This window comes from Entelurus aequoreus, linkage group LG07 (genome assembly GCF_033978785.1).
Source record: "Entelurus aequoreus isolate RoL-2023_Sb linkage group LG07, RoL_Eaeq_v1.1, whole genome shotgun sequence".
NCBI classification, from domain to species: domain Eukaryota; kingdom Metazoa; phylum Chordata; class Actinopteri; order Syngnathiformes; family Syngnathidae; genus Entelurus; species Entelurus aequoreus.
Window position 1 is genome coordinate 60,413,320 of NC_084737.1, and position 22,866 is coordinate 60,436,185.

The following is a 22,866-nucleotide window of genomic DNA, read 5'->3' on the forward strand; positions in this document are numbered from 1 at the left end:
TAAGAGCACTGGACAGGAATTGAAACGCCAAACACAGGAAAACACAAACATGCCCAAACTGTCAGTAGCAAGCCTGACAATATCAGCATCTTAACAGTCGGCATCCAAGTGAGAGAGGCTCTCATGATGTCTGCAGTGAGTAGTTACTAGTGATGTTGTTGAAGGAAAAAGTGAACGTTGTAATGCGTCTATGAAGTTAATATTCCGCTGTATGCTTAAAATGAACAAAATATGTAAATGTTACCATATTTTTTGGACTATAAGGCACACTAAAAAATAAGTAAATGTTCTCAAAAATTGACAGTGCGCCTTGTACGGATCAATTCTGGTTGTGCTTACTGACCTCGAAGCGGTTTTATTTGGTACATGGTGTAATGATAAGTGTGATCGGTAGATGGCAGTCACACATAAGAGAAGCAGTCGCGATCAAAAGTTTATATACACTTGTAAAGAACACAATGTCATGGCTGTCTTGAGTTTCCAATAATTTCTACAATTCTTATTTTTTTGTGATAGAGTGATTGGAGCACATACCTGTTTGTCACAAAAAACATTCATGAAGTTTTGTTCTTTTATGAAGTTATTATGGGTCTACTGAAAATGTGACCAAATCTGCTAGGTCAAAAGTATACATACAGCAATGTTAATATTTGGTTACATGTCCCTTGGCAAGTTTCACTGCAATATTGCGCTTTTGGTAGCCACCCACAAGCTTCTGGCGAGCTTCTGGTTGAATTTTTGACCACTCCTCTTGACAAAATTGGTGCAGTTCAGCTAAATTTGTTGGTTTTCTGACATGGACTTGTTTCTTCAGCATTGTCCACACGTTAAGTCAGGACTTTGGGAAGGCCATTCTAAAATCTTAATTCTAGCCTGATTTAGCCATCCCTTTGTGGCCAAACAGCTCAATTTTAGTTTCATCTGACCACAGAACTTTCCTCCAGAAGGTCTTATCTTTGTCCATGTTATGTCAGATGAAATAAAAATTGAGCTGTTTGGCCACAATACCCAGCAATATGTTTGGAGGAGAAAAGGCGAAGCCTTTAATCCCAGGAACACCACGCCCACCGTCAAGCATTATGGTGGTAGTATTATGTTCTGGGCCTGTTTTGCTGCCAATGTAACTGGTGCTTTAAATGGGACAATGATAAAGGAGGATTACCTCCAAATTCTTCAGGACAACCTAAATTCATCAGCCTGGAAGTTGGGTCTTGGGCGCAATTGGGTGTTCCAACGAGACAGTGACCCCAAACACACGTCAAAAGTGGTAAAGGAATGGCTAAATCAGGCTAGAATTAAGGTTTTAGAATGGCCTTCCCAAAGTCCTGACTTAAACATTTGGACAATGCTGAAGAAACAAGTCCATGTCAGAAAACCAACACATTTAGCTGAACTGCACCAATTTTTCAAGAGGAGTGGTCAAAAATCCAACCAGAAGCTTGTGGATGGCTACCACAGCGCCTTATTGCAGTGAAACTTGTCAAGGGACATGTAACCTAATATTACCATTGCTGTATGTATACTTTTGACCCAGCAGATTTGCTCACATTTTCAGTAGACCCATAATAACTTCATAAAAGAACCAAACTTCATGAATGTTTTTTGTGACCAACTAGTATGTGCTCCAATCACTCTATCACAAAAAAATAAGAGTTGTAGAAATTATTCGAAACTCAAGTCAGCCATGACATTACGTGTATGTAAACTATTGATCGCAACTTTACGTGTTGACGCTAACAAGCAAGCCCAAAACTTTGATGTTTCATTGAGAATATAAAACATTACACACAGAGCTAAAAAATCTGTCAAAATGTTTTAGTAAGACTTTGGTAAGCTACGAAGCCGCACCGCTTGATTGATTGTCTGCACATTACGGCTACCGTAGTCAGACGGGCTGTGCTTCAACATAGGGGTATTATTATGGTGTGTGTGTGTGTGTATGCATAGCAGGGGTGGGCAATTAATTTTCACCGGGGTCCGCATAAGCAACCCGAGCACTGCTGGAGGGCCACACGACAATATTTCAATTAAATTTTGCTCAATATTATTTTTGATACACCGTAAGATAAATAATAATGATGATAATAATAATAATAATTAATAATAATAATAATAATTTAATTTAACCTAACTTAACTTTATACAAAAGCAGATTGCTTTTGATGGTCACTTTATCCTGCATTATCCAACATTTTTCCCCGTCAGATTTGGACAACCATCTGTTGTTAAAAATAGTTTTTAATCATATTTATTTTATATTGTTTTTTAAATTGGTTTTATATGTAATTGTTTTTTCTTTTTATTCAGTCATTGGTGGAGCTAAGGATAATATTTGAATATTGTTTTTAATATTGTTGTGCAGCACTTTGGAAACATTTTGTTGTTTAAATGTGCTATATAAATAAAGTGGATTGGATTGTCACATCTGCCAGCTTGTCCCATTTCAGTCCTAACATGTCCAAATACGCATTTACCTATGTGAACAAGTCATTACCTGTGGTTGTCTCTTTAATTGACTGCATGGCTGACAGCTACTCCGTGATTTGAAAGTCTGCAGTTATCCCACGTAAGAAGAAGAGCAGCTAGGCGGTGTCACGTACATCATTCACAGCTCTCATCCAAAGTTAGCGAAAAACAGTCCATGTCTCCAGGCATACAGCGCAACAAAGTCCAATAAGCACTCCTTAATAAACTCTCCGTCAGAAAACGCCTTACTTTTTCTGGCGCTTTTGTGAGAAATGACGAAACTTGTCCTGACAGCTGCATCTCTGGGGGTGTGAAATATGGCAAAAAGTCCTTGTTGGGTTTGCAGTTTTACCATCAACGCATCAGCCTCCCTTGCGCGCGCTTCATCAGACACATTCCGGTATTTTCCCTCGTGCTTCGTCGTGTAGTGGCGATTCAAATGATATTCTTTAAACACAGCAAGCTGTGTACCACACATTAAGCACACGGCTTTACCATTAATTTATGTAAAGAAATACTTGGCAGTCCATGTCTTGTTGAAAACACGCCATTCCTCATCAACTTTTCTTTTTTTAGTCTCTATGCACTTTCACTCACAGGTTCCCCCCGGACATACGGCATAAATAACACATTTCAAAATAAAAGCAGCACAGTTGTATTGCGCGCACGACATAGATGTTTTTTAAACTTTATTTTGTAATTTGTGATTGCGCCGTTCAATTCACTCATAATCGCACACGCGCATACGTCCACACGGAAGTAATACAAATAACGCTTTTCAAAACAAAAGCAGCACCGTTGTATTGCACACTCGACATAGATACTTTTTGAAATTTATTTTGTAATTTATGATTGGCCTCACGCGGGCCGGACAGGGATGCGCAAAGGGCCGGATGCGGCGCAAAGGGCCGGATGCGGCGCAAAGGGCCGGATGCGGCGCAAAGGGCCGGATGCGGCGCAAAGGGCCGGATGCGGCGCAAAGGGCCGGATGCGGCCCGCGGGCCGTACAATGCCCAGGTCTGATGTATAGGAACCCCAAAATGGCACCTATTAGGAGACATATTATCTGAAAGTGTTTTAAATGTAGAAAAAAAACTCACAAAATGCCTTTAATGCGCCTTATAATTATCCAGATTGCCTTTTGTTTGAATGTAGACCTAAATAGACCCGCTCATCGGCAATCCTGTGCGCCTTATGGTCCTAAAAATACGGTACATGTTATTATGAATGTGCCTTATTACTATATACTTATAGTGTGTATATAAAACGATGATGGAGGTGTTTAGATGTTATTTAGAGCGCTTTGTAGGCGGAATAGAGCGACTCTCTATTTGTAAGAAAAAACATATGTCTCAGCTTTTATTTGTATTTGAAGGAACAATTTTCCACATTTATGAATATTTTGGATCTGTAATACTTTCTTGCATTCAATGCATGCTTTTTTTTTTTACAATACAATCACTTTTTATTTGATTATGCAACAAATATATATTACAAGAGTATTTTACTTGTGCATGAGATCGAAGTAAGAGTTGCATGTTGTTTTTTAATGCTCAGCTTTCATAATATTTTATTCAACTTCCAGAGTCAGTTTTGTTATAGTTAGATGAGGATCCCTGTTCATTTTAAAGTTGCACATTAAAACAGTGAAAAAACATGCCTGTATGTGTGTGCGCGTGTTGGTCTCCCTCCAGACATGAAACGGGCCCAAAGGCAAGCGATGCAGGAGGTGAAGAAGAAGAAGAAAAAGGTACTACACACACACTCATGCACAATTGTGATTCATTTAGCATTTAACATGACACATAACTCTTTGGTCTAGCAGAGTGTGTTTGTGAAAGTGGAAGAAATGCAGCTTTTGTGTCAAAATACTTCTGACATACAGATATACAGTATCTTCTCCACTTTTGGCTCTCACTTTGCATACAGCTCAACCAAAGATTGCTAGATTGTCTGTAATGTCGTTAGGATTCCACAACCTAAACTGATTCAGCTGCTCAGTCTTTAAAGGGGAACTGCACTTTTTAAAAAAAATAATTTTGCCCATTCTTTACAATCCCAATGAGAGACAAGAAGACAAAAGTTTTTGTTACATTCTAATTCGCAAAAATTGACTCGTTCTTGGTGGCTGGCAATGCAGCTAATGGGAATAATCCATTCTGCCTCTAAATAATTTTAAAAATACATCTACAAACCACCAACAATATTTCATTTACGTTCCGTAACCTGTATAATAACCAAGCTGTCATTGTTATCGTAAGAGCGAACACTGAGGAACTCCTTTTCTAGGGTAGTAAGACATCATCTTGCGACAGCGTGCTAAGGCATTAGCCGTAACCTTGCTACGGCAGGAGATAAGCTAGCCTTTCCTTCAGCAGCTGAATCGCTTTTGAGTTTGTTATACACCGATGATCATCTGGGCGGTTTTTATGACCCTCTTGAGCGCCTTTCTCTCTGCGGCCGTGCAGCTGCTGAACCACACGTAGATGCAGTAGGTCAGGATGCTCTCAATAGAGCACCGGTAGAAGGACACCAGCAGTTCCTGTGAGAGGTGGTTGTTCCTGAGTATTCTCAGGAAGTGCAGTCTCTGGTGTGCCTTCTTGATGGTAGCCGTGGTGTTGGTGCCCCAGGTTAGGTCGTCGTCCAGGTGGACTCCCAGGAAGCGGAAGTCAGAGACCCTCTCCACGCAGTCACCGCTGATGACCAGGGGCAGGATGTCCGTTTTTTTCCTCCTGAAGTCTATGACCAGCTCCTTGGTCTTGGAGGTGTTCAGGGCCAGGTTGTTTACTGTGCACTACTCCGACAGCTTCTCCACCTCGTCCCTATATGCAGCCTCGTCTCCCCCCGAGATGAGCCCCATTTCGGTGGTGTCATCCGCAAATTTGATGACGGAATTGCTGGAGTGGGCAGGTGTGCAGTCATATGTGTAGAGGGAGTAGAGTAGAGGGCTCAGCACGCAGCCTTGTGGAGAGCCGGTGCTGAAGTATAGGCTCGATGACATGTGGCGGCCCAACTGCACCCTCCTGGGGCGGTTGGATAAGAAGTCCTTACACCACATGCAGATGGAGTTCGATAGACCCAGGTCTGACACTTTGGACACCAGTCTGTCAGGTATTATGGTGTTAAATGCCGAACTATAATCCACAAAAAGCAGCCGCACGTGGCTCCCCCCGTCTCCAGGTGACCCAGAGAGGAGTGTAGGGCTGTGACGATGGTGTCCTCTGTGGACCTGTTGGCTCTGTAGGAAAACTGGTGTGGGTTCCTTTCCATACCTCCTTGGTGTTGTTGCTCTGAAGGTGGTCTTCCATTTTCCTCCTGTGCTCGGCTTTTGCCTCTCTGATACCTCTCTTCAGATTGGCTCTGGCAGCACTGTAGAGTGCCTGGTCCTGCACTTTGAAGGCACTGTCTCGCTCTTGAGTAAGCCCTGAACTTTTTTTGTCATCCAGGGCTTCCTTTTGGGGTACACCCGGATGCGCTTGTCCACTGTGACAGTGTCTATGCAGTGTTTGATGTACCCCAGGACCGCTGCTGTGTACTGCTCCAAGTCTGAGTTTTCAAAAACTCACCAGTCTGTTGTTTCAAAGCAGTCCTGCAGCTGTTCCATGGCTCCTTCCGGCCATGTTTGACAGTTTTGGTTATGATAGGAGCACTCCATTTTTTATGTTGGAATAGACTTTGTCCAGTGTGTTAGCTCCCCTCGTAGCACACTTCACATGCTCGTGTAGTTTAGGAGCACCTTTTTCAGGTCGGCATGATTAAAATCCCCCGCTATGATGTGGACTGCGTCGGGATATTTGTTCTGTTGTGCACTGATTGTATTGTGCAGCATAGCTAGCGCCGTGCTAGCGTTAGCATCGGGAGCTATATACACGTAGTGATCAGGACAGCAGAGTGCTCCTTGGCTAGATGAAAGGGTCGGCATTTAACTGTAATATATTCCAGATCTTGGGAACAGTGGCTTTTTACTACCTTGGAATCTGAAGTCCAGTTGTTGTTTAGGTAGGTTAACAATCCACCCCCACGCCGCTTGCCGGTAGCATCTGCGTTTCTGTCCTGCCTGTGTGTTGTGTGACCGGTTAGCTCCATGCTAATGTCTGTGATTGAGGACATTAGCCAGGTTTCCGTAAACAATAGAGCGGAGCAGTGGAGGCTGGTGACTTCCAGAATTGAGGAGGCCATTTTTTTCCGCTTGCTCACTTCACTCGCGATGGAATGTTCCCTGTTCTCTTATCTGTCTTTGTGCTGGCCAAAGGCATACTATTTGGAGTGTAAGCTACAGTCAGAAAGTTCTTGCTGATGCAATTCATTGTGCAGAGCTTAGCCTTGTGCCTTCCTGAAGAAATTACATTGCTGTAAGTCTATGAGCCTGCCTGATAATTAAGCTGAGAAATGACATTTGGATGTTATATAAACGCCAAGTGAACATGTGTAAAAGGCAGGAATTTTAATTATGTAGTTAAAAACAATTTTGTTTAGCTTACATTTTTCATTCTTCTACAGCTTCAACATGTAATCACCAATTTAATCAAGTTTAGCATATAAAAAAGATAAGATAACACTTTCTTTATCATATGTAGTTTTATTCAATATATTTAATATAAAATATGTAAAAATATGGTTCCAGTTGGCTTTATCTGCTGAGAAACACAGACAAAATGGAGTGTTATTACTACTGAGAACTAGTGGTGTAACACTGGTAGAGACATCTAATTAGTTCAACTCACATCTGGTTTAGCTGAGGGGCGGCATGCTCTCTCCTGGACTCCACTCCACAGGTTGGTGCTGGCTTCATTTACTGAGAAATACAGGACAGAATCTCGCCGATTTCCGAGGTCGTTTTAAGCAAAAGTATTTGGCTATATGAGCTATAAACTTCACGGATGATAGCCAGGGGTGTTCTCTAAATTTCCTGAAAAGCACAAGTTGATAGGACACTCGTAGCCACTATGGCGAGTGTTTGTTTGACTGAAGTGGCTGGTGAATTCTCAAAATGGCTTCTGTGTTGATTAGGAAAGGAAAGGATTGATTCCAAATGAACCAGTAGCATGTGATTGGACGAACAAAATGTCAATCTTTCAGCCCTGGACACAATGCATGGTGAGGCCAGGCCTCCGTTGCCCACCCATTTTCAGTGATCTGGCCAATCACATATTGGCATGAAAAAGCATGCATTACATTGACTTCTATGAGAAGCTAATTTCCTAGGGGAGGCCTGGCCTCCCTTAATACAAACTGATAGGGAAATCTGGCCTGTTGCTTTACAATTGCAATATTGGGTTTTAGCCATGGGAACATTTAGATTTATGAACAAAACTAAAATAATATGAATATAAAAAATAAAAAATATGTTTTTTGTTAAAATAAATAAATAAAATAAATATATTTATTGTTTTTTTTAAATCTCTCTCTTCTCTCAAATTATTGGGGAGGCCAGGCCTCCTCCACCTCTATGGAGGAGCCTCCACTGGAGCGGAGCTATCCATCACAGTGTTGTGTGCTACACGGAGCCTCACCTCGTCCATCTTATCCTCTTCACCATGAGGAGCGAGCGATCTCGCATTAGCCAGGAATAGACTTGGTATTGCTGGTTCATCTTTAGTCTGGCTAACAAGCCGCCCCTTCGGCCACGGCGTCTTCGCCTCCGCCGCCGCCTTGCCGAGAACGGTAGCCACGGTGCTCCAGGGCTACTTGCTAGCTCCTCCGGGATGTTGTGTCGGCTTGTAAAATCCACCGAAATAGCCTGCTCAGACCACAATCCAATCTGGATTTCGGCTGTACATAACCTTCGCCCAGCAGGATGCTGTCTGGGCTAGTAATAAACTATATAAAAACAATATAAACAATGCACCTAAGGGGAGAGCCTGGGACGTCGCGTCCATGCGAGCCGCCATCTTGCCTCCTTTAGGTCTAGTTGAAACAGAAACTCTGAGTATCGCAATGTGAGGTTGCAGTGGGGTAAGTGAAGTAAAAAGTCAAATGTGTACGGTAAAAAAGACTACACTCAAATTGAGTGTTGTTTTTTGTACTTAGCCAGCCTAACATGCACTTATTTTCTTCCCTGGTGACGCAAAATTAGTGATCAAGATTTTCTCTCACCTACCAGGGGGTTTCAACCAAAATTTTAAATATATTAGTACTCTTGGAAACGTCTGAGTTAGGGCTGGGCGATATGGTCTTTTATTAATATCTCAATATTTTTAGGCCATCTCACAATACACGATATATATCTCGATATTTTGCCTTAGCCTTGAATTAACACTTGATGCGGGGGGGGGGGGGTGGAATATATATATATATATATATATATATATATTTTTTTTTTTTTTTTCATAAAGAAATACAATCATGTGTGCTTACGGATGTATCCCTGCAGACTGTATTGATCTATATTGATATATAATGTATATACTGTATTGTGTTTTTTATGTTTATTTAATTTTTTTTTTTTCACTTTTTTTTTTTTTTTTAAATTTCTTGCGCAGCCCGGTACCAATCGGTCCGCGGACCGGTAACGGGCTGCAACCCGGTGGTTGGGGACCACTGATATATCGTCCAGCCCTAGTCCGAGGGATTTTTATATTTATTTTATTTTTATTTATTTTTATTTTTTGGGTGTTCTACATACTTTGGCAAGTGAACATGGAAACCAGTTTTGATATTTGGGTTTATTGTCTCGCAGAAGTCTCAATTTTTGGGATTTTAGGTGAACCTGAATAATTTTTAGATAGTCCTCCTTCATTGTTCCATGTTCTCTGAACATTGCACCAGCGCACAGCACCGTTCCCGCAAAACCAACTATTGGTATCCTCTAAAGTAAATTGAAGCTCACATGAACTCATGAAAACTCGACAAAGGGGAGAAAAGAAAAGTCTGGCAAAAATAAGGAGATAAAATACCATAGCAGCATGCAACTCGACAAAGACCGGATACTGCCGAGAATGGTGGAGAGCGTGATGGTGATTGCCAAATTCTTGATGAATTAAGGAATCAAAAACATGTGAAAGCAGCCCAGGATAACAAAAAAGCACTAAAGAGGTTGGAGAAAAACAAAAAGGAAATAATGGAAAGATTGACAATGCTGGAGCAACAAACAACAAAGGTGGAAGAGAGACTAGGAGAAACCAAAGACAGGACCAAGTGGTTGGAAAAGTGTAATGATCTTGAGGCTTTAAAGACGGAAAAACATTTGTAATTATGGTATTCCAGAAGGAGTGGAGAAAAAACTTTATATGTTCTTGCCTTAAACTAACCAGCAAAGTGGACCCCCAAGTTTAGAGAGCTCATCGAATACCCAAACACAAACTGACGGAATAACATCTACCCTGAGTAATTAGTGTTCACCATCAAGCAAAAGAGTTCATCATACAACAAGCCTGGGACGAGCTATGAGGGACAAGTGGTTTTCTTCAACCGGACTACATGACAGACCCCATGAAAAAGAGGAAACGTGTACGAGATGTAATCAAACTGCTGAAAGAGAAGAAGATAAAAGCTCAATCTCCGTACCCTGCACAGCTGAAAATATTTCCGGATAGAGGAGTCAAGTTATTTTCGACTCTGACAGCAGCGGCCTCTGCCCTGGAGGACATGGGAATACACGTGGGGGAGGACAACATGGAGAAAGTGCAGGAGGAGATGCTGAGAGGGATGTGGACCACTGTGACTGGAAAGGGGGAGGAGAATGTGAGTGGTGTGAGTGAGTGAGAGTTTATTTTTGTGTATATAGCCCAGGAACATTTTATTTTTTTCCTTTTTTATTTTTTCACTTTTTTAGGCATCCGATACATATAGGTAATATACAATATCACCCTCAAATGGGTGAAAACAAGATCTATTGTTGGCAGAAGCAAACCATATTAGTGTTGTGATTTTTGTTTATATTTATTATTCATTTTTTTCAACTGCATTTGAGTGACGAAATATTAGGTGGTTTTAGGATTTATTTTTCTCTAATGTCAATATGGATGAACTAGATATATCTCGTTTTGTTTTTAGAAGGGAATTATGCGTGATCTGAAAGTAACTCTGTTTAACCTTAAAGGCCTACTGAAACCCACTACTACCGACCACGCAGTCTGATAGTTTATATATCAATGATGAAATCTTAACATTATAACACATGCCAATACGGCCGGGTTAACTTATAAAGTGACATTTTAAATTTGCCGCTAAACTTCCGGTTCGAAACGCCTCTGAGGATGACGTATGCGTGTGACGTGGCCCGGCGAACACGGGTATGCCTTCCACATTGAAGCCGATACGAAAAAGCTCTGTTTTCATTTCATAATTCCACAGTATTCTGGACATCTGTGTTCGTGAATCTGTTTCAATCATGTTCATTGCATTATGGAGAAGGAAGCCGAGCAAGCAAAGAAGAAAGTTGTCGGTGCGAAATGGACGTATTTTTCGAACGTAGTCAGCCACAACAGTACACAGCCGGCGCTTCTTTGTTTACATTCCCGAAAGATGCAGTCAAGATGGAAGAACTCGGATAACAGAGACTCTAACCAGGAGGACTTTTGATTTGGATACACAGACGCCTGTAGAGAACTGGGACAACACAGACTCTTACCAGGATTACTTTGATTTGGATGACAAAGACGCAGACGTGCTACTGTGAGTATGCAGCTTTGGCTTTTTTTTGCGTATGTACGTAACTTTTTTAAAATATATAAGCTTTATGAACCTTGGGTTAGGTGAACGGTCTTTTGGGCTGAGTGATTGTGTGTGTTGATCATGTGTTTGAATTGTATTGGCGTGTTCTATGGAGCTAGGAGCTAGCAGAGGAGCTAGGAGCTAGCATAACACGTACCGTACCGTACGTGCGCGTCACGTACGTAACTTTTTAAAAATATATAAGCTTTATGAACCTTGGGTTAGGTGAACGGTCTTTTGGGCTGAGTGATTGTGTGTGTTGATCAGGTGTTTGAATTGTATTGGCGTGTTCTATGGAGCTAGGAGCTAGCAGAGGAGCTAGGAGCTAGCATAACAAACACGCAGGTGTTATTATGCAGGATTAATTTGTGGCATATTAAATATAAGCCTGGTTGTGTTGTGGCTAATAGAGTATATATATGTCTTGTGTTTATTTACTGTTGTAGTCATTCCCAGCTGAATATCAGGTACCGTGAGTATGCAGCCTTGTCTGCTAAACATTCGATAACTTGACCGTATGTGCGCGTCACGTACGTAACTTTTTAAAAATATATAAGCTTTATGAACCTTGGGTTAGGTAAACGGTCTTTTGGGCTGAGTGATTGTGTGTGTTGATCAGGTGTTTGAATTGTATTGGCGTGTTCTATGGAGCTAGGAGCTAGCAGAGGAGCTAGGAGCTAGCATAACAAACACGCAGGTGTTTTTATGCAGGATTAATTTGTGGCATATTAAATATAAGCCTGGTTGTGTTGTGGCTAATAGAGTATATATATGTCTTGTGTTTATTTACTGTTGTAGTCATTCCCAGCTGAATATCAGGTCACCCCCGGCTCTCACAGCATCTTCCCTATCTGAATAGCTTCAACTCCCCACTAGTCCTTCACTTGCACTTTACTCATCCACAAATCTTTCATCCTCGCTCAAATTAATGGGGAAATTGTCGCTTTCTCGGTCCGAATCTCTCTCACTTCATGCGGCCATCATTGTAAACAATAGGGAACTTTGCGTATATGTTCAACTGACTACGTCACGCTACTTCCGGTAGGTGCAAGCCTTTTTTTTATCAGATACCAAAAGTTGCAACCTTTATCGTCGTTGTTCTATACTAAATCCTTTCAGCAAAAATATGGCAATATCGCGAAATGATCAAGTATGACACATAGAATAGATCTGCTATCCCCGTTTAAATAAAAAAAATTCATTTCAGTAGGCCTTTAAATGGGTTGAATAATGTTTTCAAGAGGAAAACTGTTGTATTGCAGTTGGAGAAAGATGGGGGTGATATATTATACTTACAGGAAACACATTTTAAAAAGGAAGGACATCAGAGATTAATGAGAGAAACAAGATGTCAAATATTCTATAGTTCATTAAAAACATGTAAGAGAGGGGTAGCAATAGTTATCAAACCCCATGTTGGTTTTGTAAAAGAAGAATAGTGTGCTGATAAAGAAGGTCAATATGTTTTGGTGATTGTAAAAGTGGAGTCTGAACAGGTTTCCTTTTTAAATGTGTATTATCCACCAAAGCATAATTCAGATTTAATGATGAAATTAATATACTTATTGGTGCCAAGAACTAAGGGGGTGGTAATATTAGGAGGAGACTAAAATCTATGAACCCAAAACTTGACTCTTTAAATGCTAAAATACACAGAGCAGAAAGATGTGCAAATATTTTACGAAAAGCCTGTACTGAGTTCGGAGTGGTTGACACATTGAGAATACTCCACCCATATAAAAAATAATATACTTATTATTCAGGTAGATATTTATAATAGGTTAGATTATTTCTTCATGTTGAAAAATGATATAACATTGGTAAAAAGCTCTCTAATTGACTTCATAAATCTATCTGATCATGCAACAGTGAAAGTTACAATAAACTAGATGTGAGCTCGCATAAAAGTACTTGGAGACTGCATAATTCACTACTTCAAGACAATCACTTGGTCTGGAAGGTAGAAATCATACTACAAGAGTACATGCATATAAATGACAGTAGTGAAATAGATCCAGTTACACTGTGGGAAGCAGCTAAAGCTGTTTAGATTAGATTTAGATTTATTGGTCCCCGTTGGGGAAATTCATTTTCACTGCCGTACAGTTAAACAATAGACATTACACATCACAAAACAAAAATAACAAAAATACATCATACATGACCAACACATTTATAGGCTTGTCAGACAGGTCGGCTGTGCCTGCTGTTAAGGGCGGCTATAGCTGCAGGTATCAGGCTTTTCCTGAGGCGGGCCATCCGGAATTTGATGGTTCTGTACCTGCGCCCTGATGGTAGTGGTATTATATATTGGTGTAGTGGGTGACTGATATCCTGGACTATCGTTTTTGCCAGTCGAGTGATGGACCTGTGGTTTAAATCTGAAATGTTGGGTGTGGGTAGGCCGATGATTTTAGCTGCTATGTTTGTAATGCGTGTGAGTTTGGTCCAGTTGGTTACAGAAAGCATGGTGAAAAAACATGTGGAACAGTACATAAGGATGGGTTGAACAATGCTTTGGTAAAGTAATAACAGGAGATGAGGTGCAACGTATAGTCCTTTAAGTTCTCGGATGGCTGACAGTCTTTGTTGACTTCTTTTTTGAATGTCCGTGGTGTGCTGATCAAAGGTGAGTTAATTGTCCAAGGTTACGCCCAGGTATTTAAAAGTGTCAACTGTTTGTGTGTTTATGATGATGGGTGGGGTTCTATTTATTCTGTTTTATTGACATTGATTTCCAGATAACTGGCTGTGCATGACTCTATGAAATGTTTGACTGTGTTATGATAGTCCAGGATGGATTGACTGTTGGAGAGGAGTGCGAGAATGGCTGTGTCATCTGAGTATTTTAAGTATGTTGTGGTGGGTGAGATGCTACGGCAGTCATTAGTGTAGAGTGTGTACAGGAAAGGGCTCAACACACATCCCTGATGGTAAGCATCGGGGATGTGGTCGAGCCCACCCTTACTGCTTGTAGTCGGTCGGTGAAGAAGTTGTGGGTGAGGTGGATCAGCTGAGGGGGGATGTTTAGCTGGTGTAGTTTCCGGATCAGTAGATGCTTCTGTAGGGAGTTGAAGGCGGAGCTGAAGTCCACGAAGAGGATCATGGCAAAGTTGCCTGGGGAGTCCAGATGCTGGAGGAGGAGATGCAGCAGGCAGGCCACAGCATCCTCTGTGCCCCTCCTGGCCCTGTAGGCAAATTGGAGGGGGTCCAGGTGTGGTGTGACAACTGGAAGGATGATATAAAGCAGCAGTTTCTCCAGACACTTCATAACTATGGATGTGAGGGCTATGGGGCGGTAATGGTTGAGTTCTGTGGGTCTGGATTTCTTCGGTACTGGGATGATGGTTGCAGTTTTCCACAGTGTAGGTATTGTTGCAGTCCAGTAGCATTGACAGAAGAGTGAGTGTAGGATAGGGGAGAGCTCTATGACACAGTCCCTGATCACCCTGGCTGGAATGCCATCAGGCCCTGGTGCCTTGCCTGGCTTCCTGGTCAGCTGGCGCCGTTTTGAGAGGGCATATTATTTCGTATTCATCACGGACAACATAAATTGTGAATAGCCCTGTTAAAAGAACTAGAAGACAGATTTAGGGTTACAAACAACACACTAAACAGAATAAAGTTGAAAGAAACACGCTCTACTCTGAAAACCTTGTGCACACAAGAAGTGGAGAAAATACTAAGATTTACAAAACAAGATAGTTATGATGGAGGACCGAACTCTCTTCAAAGACTGGCATATAAATTGAAAAATCAAACAAGGTCAGCCTATATTTCTAAAATAAAACCCAACCAAACTGAAACAAAAATCAGGAATGAAGAAATAACAGAAGAATTTGCTAAATATTAGAGGGAAATATCAAATTAGAAATTACTTAGATAATCTTGATTTCTGAACAGAAAAGTCTATTAACCAAACTAGGAGTGTTCTGAGTACCTAATCTGCAAAATTACTTTTATGCAACCCAGATACTAACATTAATGCAGTGGAAGAATAACAATTGTGAACCAAAATTGATACGGCTAGAAAAGAGTCAAACAAGTATGTCATTAGGAACACAACCTTATATAGAGAAGACCAAGCGGAGGAAATATCATGTACACAATGTTTGTGTTCTAAATATATTAACAACATGGAAAAACATCTGCAGAATGATGCATTTTGATAGTCTCTCTTAGAGAAATGAGGAAAGATCCTGATTGTATTCCAAATAAATCAGATCGGGTGTTGGATGACTGGGCTGACAAATGGCTAATAACATATTTGCATATGATGACCAACAATACTGTACAATCATTTGGAATAATACATTCTAACTACAACATACCAAAACAAAATTGATTTAGGTATATCTCCGTGGAAGTTACTTAATAAAATATATTAAAAAAGAAACGAGGCAAAAGTTTAATATAATATTTAACAAGTAAATGTAAAGGTACAATTTGCAAAAATGTATAAATGATTACAAAATTATTCTCTCCTGCACAATAGTGTTGAATGGGGAGAAGAACTACAAATTAAAATGAAACAAGATGAATGGGAAAAAGTGTAAAAGAAAACTTTAAAACGGCGGTATAGCTCGGTTGGTAGAGTGGCCGTGCCAGCAATCCCTGCTTCTGCCAACCTAGTCACTGCCGTTGTGTCCTTGGGCAAGACACTCTACCCACCTGCTACCAGTGGCACCCACACTGGTTTAAATATAACTTAGATATTGTGTTTCACTATGTAAAGCGCTTTGAGTCACTAGAGAAAAGCGCTATATAAATATAAGTCACTTCACTTCACTTCAAAACAACCCAATGTAAGTTTTGGCGTGGAAAGTATCTGAGATATTTTATTATCCTAGCCCAAAGTGGGAAGTACATCCCCTCAGCAGGAACTAGCTAGGTGGAGTACGTCAATAGTGCATGTGTTATGTGTACATATATGTATATGATAAGCACAGGTAAACATGCCATCACTGTAGTATCAATCTCTGTATATTTATGCATAAGAGTATAACGATGGGAGAGGTTGTTTTTTTTTTTGTTTTGTGTGTATTTTTTTAATCTATAATGAACATAAATATAAAGGCAACAGTTTAGTTTTTGCTCCTATTTTTCATGAGTTGAACTTTTACTGTATACATAAAATATGTATTCCTCTCAAAATATTGTTCACAAATCTGTCTAAATCTGTTAGTGAGCACTTCTTATTTGCCTAGATAATCCATCCCACTTCACAAGTGTGGCATATCAAGATGCTGATTAAACAGCATGATTATTGTACAGGTGTGCCTTAGGCTGCCCACGATAAAAGGCCACTCTGAAATGTGCAGGGTCTGGGGGCGTCAGAAAAGCAGTCAGTATCTGGTGTGACCGCCCACCTTTTAGACTTAGACTTCGACTTCCAAATATTGTCATTCAAATTTGAACTTTATAGTATGGATAAGAAATACATTTTGTTGCATTAGCTCATGGTAGTGCAGGATAAAAAAGCAATAAGGTGCAGGTATAAATAAATAGATTACTGTACAGATAAATACATATATTGCACTTTTGCATATGCATCCACGTTTATGGATGTATGTTATATTGTCTTTATATTCCAGCGAGTTAATCCATTTTTGGGGGTATATTGAGGGGATTATTTTAATGCGTTCAAGAGTCTTACGGCCTGAGGGAAGAAGCTGTTACAGAACCTAGAGGTTCTGCTACGGAGGCTGCGGAAACTCTTTCTAGAGTCCAGCAGTGAAAACAGTTCTTGGTGGGGGGTGGGAGGAGTCTCTGCAGATTTTCTGAGCCCTGGTCAGGCAGCGGCTTTTTGCGATCTCCGGGATAGGAGGAAGAGGAGTCCTGATGATCTTTTCCGCCGTCCTCACCACTCTCTGCAGAGACTTCCAGTCTGAGGCACTGCAGGCTCCAGTCCAGACAGAGATGCTGTTGGTCAGTAGGCTCTCTATAGTGCCTCTGTAGAATGTGGTGAGAACGGGGCGAGGGAGCTATGCTCTTTTCATCCGACGCAAAAAGTGCATGCGCTGCTGAGCTCTTTTTACAAGAGCTCCGGTGTGTAGGGACCAGGTCATATTGTCAGTTATCTGCACCCCCAGGAACTTGGTGCTGCTTACCATCTCCACCGCTGTGCCGTTGATGAAGAGTGGAGCGTGGCTGGACTGGTGCTTCCTGAAGTCGCCGATGATCTCCTTGGTCTTGTCGACGTTCAGGACCAGGTTGTTGGTTCTGCACCAGTCAACCAGATGTTTCACCGCCTCCCTTTAGTCCATTTCGTTGTTGTCACGGATGAGGCCCACTACTGTTGTGTTGTCTGCATATCACAATGTGGTTAGTAGTGGACCTGGCGCAGCAGTCATGGGTCATCAACGTGAACAGCAATGGACTCAGGATGCAGCCCTGGGGGGAGCCGGTGCTCAGGGAGATGGCACTGGAGGTGTTGTCGCCCACTCTCACAGACTGGGGTCTGTCTGTGAGGAAGTCAAGCAGCCAGTTGCATAGGAGGGTACTGGATCCAAGGGGGGCCAGTTTGCTCACCAAGTGCTGCGGGATGATGGTGTTGAACGCCGAGCTGAAGTCCAGAAACAACATCCGCACATGTGTGTCCTTTCCTTCCAGATGTTCTAAGCTCAGGTGGAGTGCAGAGGAGATGGCGTCCTCTGTGGAGCGGTTAGGGCGATAAGCAAACTGGTATAGGTCGAATGTGGGGGGAAGTCTGGAGACAATGTATTCCTTTACCAGCCTCTCGAAGCACTTCATTAAGATGGGGGTGAGTGCCACGGGGCGATAATCATTGAGGGAGGAGATTGTGGGTTTTTTAGGCACTGGAATGATTGTGGCCGTCTTAAAACATGATGGTACCACAGCCTGGGTCAGCGAGGTGTTAAAGATGTCTGTGAGAACCCCAGCCAGCTGGTCTGCACATCCCTTAAGCACCCTGCCCGGAATATCATCAGGTCCCGCTGCTTTCCGGGCATTCACTCTCCTCAGGGTTTTCCGGATATCCGCTGTGTCCAGGTTGAGCGGCTGCTCATCAGGGAGAGGGATGGATTTCCTGACCGGAGTGGTATTAAGTGCCTCAAACCTTGCAAAGTGGTTGTTTAGGTCGTTAAGGAAGCTGATGCTGTTGTCAGAGGGAAGGGGGGCTGCTTTATAGTCCGTGATGACCAGTATGCCCTGCCACATTCGTGTAGTGTTCGTGGGGTTCTCGAAGAAGTCCTGCACTTTCTGACTGTGAGCACGCTTTGCAACCCTAATGGCACAGTTCAGGTTAGCTCTGGCTGTTTTAAGTGCTACCATGTTGCCAGATTTAAAAGCCTTGTTCCGAGCCTTCAGCATTGCATGTACCTCACTGTTAATCCAGGGTTAACTCGTTGGCCCGCGTTTCGATATTCTTGATCACACTAACATCCTCCATGCACTTCTGAATGTATGCGGACACAGACTCTGCATACTCCTCCACACATGTGTGATGATTGTCGGTGGCGGCTGCCTTGAACATGCCCCAGTCTGTGCTTTCGAAGCAGTCTTGTAATGCTTCCATTGCCCCCTTCTGGCCAGGTCCTCACCTGCTTCACTGTATCTTGCTTTCTGATCAGCAGGGGCTTGTATGCAGGAATTAGCATCACAGATAGATGGTCTCAGGAGCCGAGGTGGGGGCGGGGTGTAGCTTTAAATGCGTGCTTAATATTGCTGTACCATGTCCAGTAAGGCTGAAACGACGCGTCGACGTAGTCGACGTCATCGGTTACGTAAATACGTCGACGCCGTTTTTGTGCGTCGACGCGTCGCATATTTACGTCACACTACCGTCATGGCGAAGCGCAAAGCAGACGATGCGAGCGGTGCGAGGGAGGGGGAAAAGCATGCCAAAAGTGATCAAAAGTGTGGGAGTATTTCAATAAACGGCCTAATAATGTTGTTGTATGCACACTGTGTCGAGCGGAAATGGCCTATCATAGCAGCACAACGGCTATGAACGAACATTTGAAAAGAAAACCATCAACTAGTCAATCGTCCGTGCGAGTATACGTTGTCATCATTACACAAAAACATGAATGTGTCATTTGTATCTGCTAGGGGTGTAACGGTACGTGTTTTGTATTGAACCGTTTCGGTACGGGGCTTTCGGTTCGGTACGGGGGTGTACCGAACGAGTTTCTAAGCTAAAGCTAACTTTAGCTGATAAAGTCTTAACAAGCTGCTTCGCTCCTCTGCCTCTGTCTCAGCACGCAGCATTGTCCCACCCACACAACCATCTGATTGGTACACACGCAGCATTGTCCCACCCACACAACCATCTGATTGGTACACACGAAGCATTATCAGCCAATCAGCAATGTGTATTCAGAGCGCATGTAGTCAGCGCTTCAGCGTCGAGCAGATAGGTGTTTAGCAGGTGAGCATCAGGCAGCGGACTCTCCCCAAATGATAATAAACACCTCCCAGTCAACTACTAGTAACATCACTATGAGCCCGTTGACCTTCTAGAAATATAAACTGCAGCTCAGCTCACTCGCAGTCCTGGCTTGAGGTGAAGGCTAATTACCTCTCAGTTCCAGCCACATCAACCCCTTCTGAGCGCCTATTTTCAGCTGCAGGGAATATTGTAAACAAGAAAAGAAGCAGAGCATGTAGACATGCTAACCTTTCTTCATTACAACTGTTAGTCACTCACTGGAATGAGTAGAATTGGTTATTGTGTACTGTGTTGGACTGGATGTTTATTTTGCACATTTTAAAAGCAATACTCAATGTTTACAGTGCTCCAGATTATTTAGATTGGCCCTTTTTTGTATTGGATGTTTATCTTTATTTTTGCACATTTTAGCAAATAAGCAATACTTTCACTTTTGTTGTGTAGTGGATTGTCCGAAGCTTAAGCAGGCAACAAAAGTAGTTTAGCACAACAGATTTATTTACCCATTATCAGAAGTGCAGGTTGAATTAAGTTGGCCGTGCAGACAGACCACATGTTACTCCGGAGTAAACAAGACACACACAAGCCAAAATCCATTTTTTATATGTCTCTTGTGCGTCATTGTTTTTTATCTAGTGCGTCATAATTATTTTGTTTTGGTTTTGTCTGTTCCAAAACAACCTTGTATCTCATAGTCATATTTGGAAATTCTAAACATTCTGTAGACAGGTTGGCACAACTCCATATTCACCTTTGTCCCACTGGTCCATGCAATGGCACAAAATGGAAGAGAATTGAAAATGAGCGGATATTCTTATTAGACATGCAATATAGGTCAAAGGTCAGAAATGCTACTACATACCCGCCTTCCAGGGTCTTAAGACCCTGGACCAAAACAATTTTTGATGTAGACCACTAAGTTAAATCTCTACCACAGATAGAGGCAAAAACCTTAATGTTTTTATACGGGGCAAAAATTCCGTCTATGACCCTCCTTCAGAGCGATCGCTGTTACCAGCCTGCAGTAAAACCATCTCACAGAACACAATTAGTGGCCTACCCTTTGATTTAGTAAAGGAATAACAAATACTTTGATCATGAACATCATTGAACATAAATAGATGAATGTATATAGACTTATGACTGTAAGACATTTGCAAAAATATTTGTCCCGGCATTTGCAATGAATGTAGTTACCAATATTGTTAATTATCAATTGATTTTGAACACACAACTGAATTTCGTATGAGTCCATGTTCGATTAGTGCTCGTATAGATGGCTCGGTGGTTTCTCAGGCTGATGGCCTGCCGACACCTCGTTGGGCTTTTGGCTGCCTTGGTGAAGAAAGAGATCCACTCAAACAGTCTGTCTCTGTCTCTTCTTGGGGTGTGGTTCAGTCCATTGGACAGACTGTGCAATGGCATGTGCGCGCTGGCCGCTTTGGGGAAAAGCTGAGAAAAAGTTGGAGCTGTGGGGGCTTTGGGGAAGGCTGGGGCAGAGTATGGGTCGTGGGGCTTTGGTCCAGGCCCTCGGCTTGCTTCCGGGCCTCCTTCCACAGCTGCTGGAGTCCCGACGGACACATATTGGCTGGCAACCTTAGTCGTTCTCGTTATTGCTGGCAAGGTGTTGTCTCTCCACTCGGTTCCTTCCAGTCAGGTATCGGGTGTTGGTCCTGGATCGGCTTTGACCGTCCCCCTCTTAGCGAGTGCAAGGGAATCTGGGGTGGCTTCTTTCATCCTCAAATCTGCACAGAGGAACTGGCGCACAAATTCTACATTTTGCAAACTTACCATTTTGGTCTCATGGTCTTTCCACCTTCCTAGGAAGCTGCTGGTCCTGAGAAGTGCTGATCTTGTGACTGAAGAAGATTAACCTGTTTTCTTAAATTAGGTGCCGTTGTTTGACCTAATCTTTTTGGGGAAACCATGTCGGGATATTAGATAATTCACAAAACATTTAATTACTGAATTGGCACCCTCCTTTGAGGTTGGGGTTGCTTCCGCCAACCACTGCAATTGTCAATCTAAATCATTACGTTCCTTTATCCTTTATCCATATCGATTAAATAAAACCTCAACACGCTCAAACTTGACCCAATCCAAACTCACCTCCCCCCTCTGTTCCTCTCACAGGGACAGTGTTAGTCGTAGTAATAGTAATAGTAATAGTAGTAGTGGTAGTAGTAGTAGTTTCAGAAACATCCAAGAAAAAGAAAAGGCAGCTGATAGTCAAGTGCAGCAAGAACAGAGGCGGAGGACAGGTCATGTTTGAGGTCACTGTTCGCTTTTGCAATAGTACTTTGATATTTTACAACACCTAGTGAATTATTGTGGCCTCAATAATTCACTAAATAGTTGTATTTAATTTAGTCTATCTATGATGGGACAATGCACAGAAACATTAAGTTCAGAAACAGATATGTTCTGTACCAGATTATATCTAAATAGCTACTTTCCATCTGTAGTCCCTGGCTACCTAAATTAAAGGGATCCACAAATCAAGCAATAGAATTATGACACTAATTAATCATAATAAATATATGCATTCATAATAATCAATAATTAATCAAAAATAATCATACTGTAGCATGTAATCAATTTTAAGAAAAGTCACCAAATGCCTTCTGGACACATACTTAACATACAATACAACCACACCTTATTTACATCATCACACAAAGACAATACATGCTCTTGTTCACATCTGTCATCATTCATAACAACAACCAAGCTTTTGACAGCCATACCTCACAATTTACAACAAAAATGCTCTCATGGATAAATATAATACTCATTAAATTGATGTGTCAACATAATGCCCCTCTTAGTGACCGTGTGAGCAGCCTTGATTGCTCCAAAGCCACTTTTTAACTTCAAATGTTCTATTCCTTTTGTTATACCGGGGAGAAGGCTAATTGGTCTGTACATGTTCTGGTCTTCTTTATTTCCTGCTTTATGGATTTAATCATAGTAGCAGTTTCTCGACGTGGTAGGGAAAGTGTTTTCCGTTATTAATTTATTTATCAATCGTTGTTATACGAGCAATAATACAATCCTTATATGTTTTTAGGAAGATAGTGTCCAACCCATATATATATCTCTAGATCGTGAGTCTGATAATGCAGTGAAGATTTTATTTAACTTTGTTTCATTTGTTAATTCTAAAATTAGTCCATCCTGAATAAATGACAATTATTTGCACTGATTTTGAGGGACTTTTTATTCAGGGTTTGTACAGACTCGATGAAATTTTCATTAAAATTATTACTTATGTCCAGACTGTCTGCGACAGTAGCGCCATTGATATTTAATGTTATAGTGTTGTTTCTTGT

General features: G+C 41.7%; 1 protein-coding gene across 8 annotated transcripts in view; it reads left to right on the forward strand.

The window, feature by feature from the left end:
- The window catches only part of LOC133654105 (diacylglycerol kinase zeta-like), a 307,039-nt gene that overhangs the window by 246,000 nt on the left and 38,173 nt on the right, over positions 1–22,866 (forward strand). For all 8 annotated transcript variants that reach the window (XM_062054130.1, XM_062054125.1, XM_062054127.1 and 5 more), the window contains one exon: positions 4,161–4,216. In XM_062054130.1, coding sequence (XP_061910114.1) covers positions 4,161–4,216 — 56 coding nt within the window. The remainder of the gene's footprint in view (positions 1–4,160; positions 4,217–22,866) is intronic.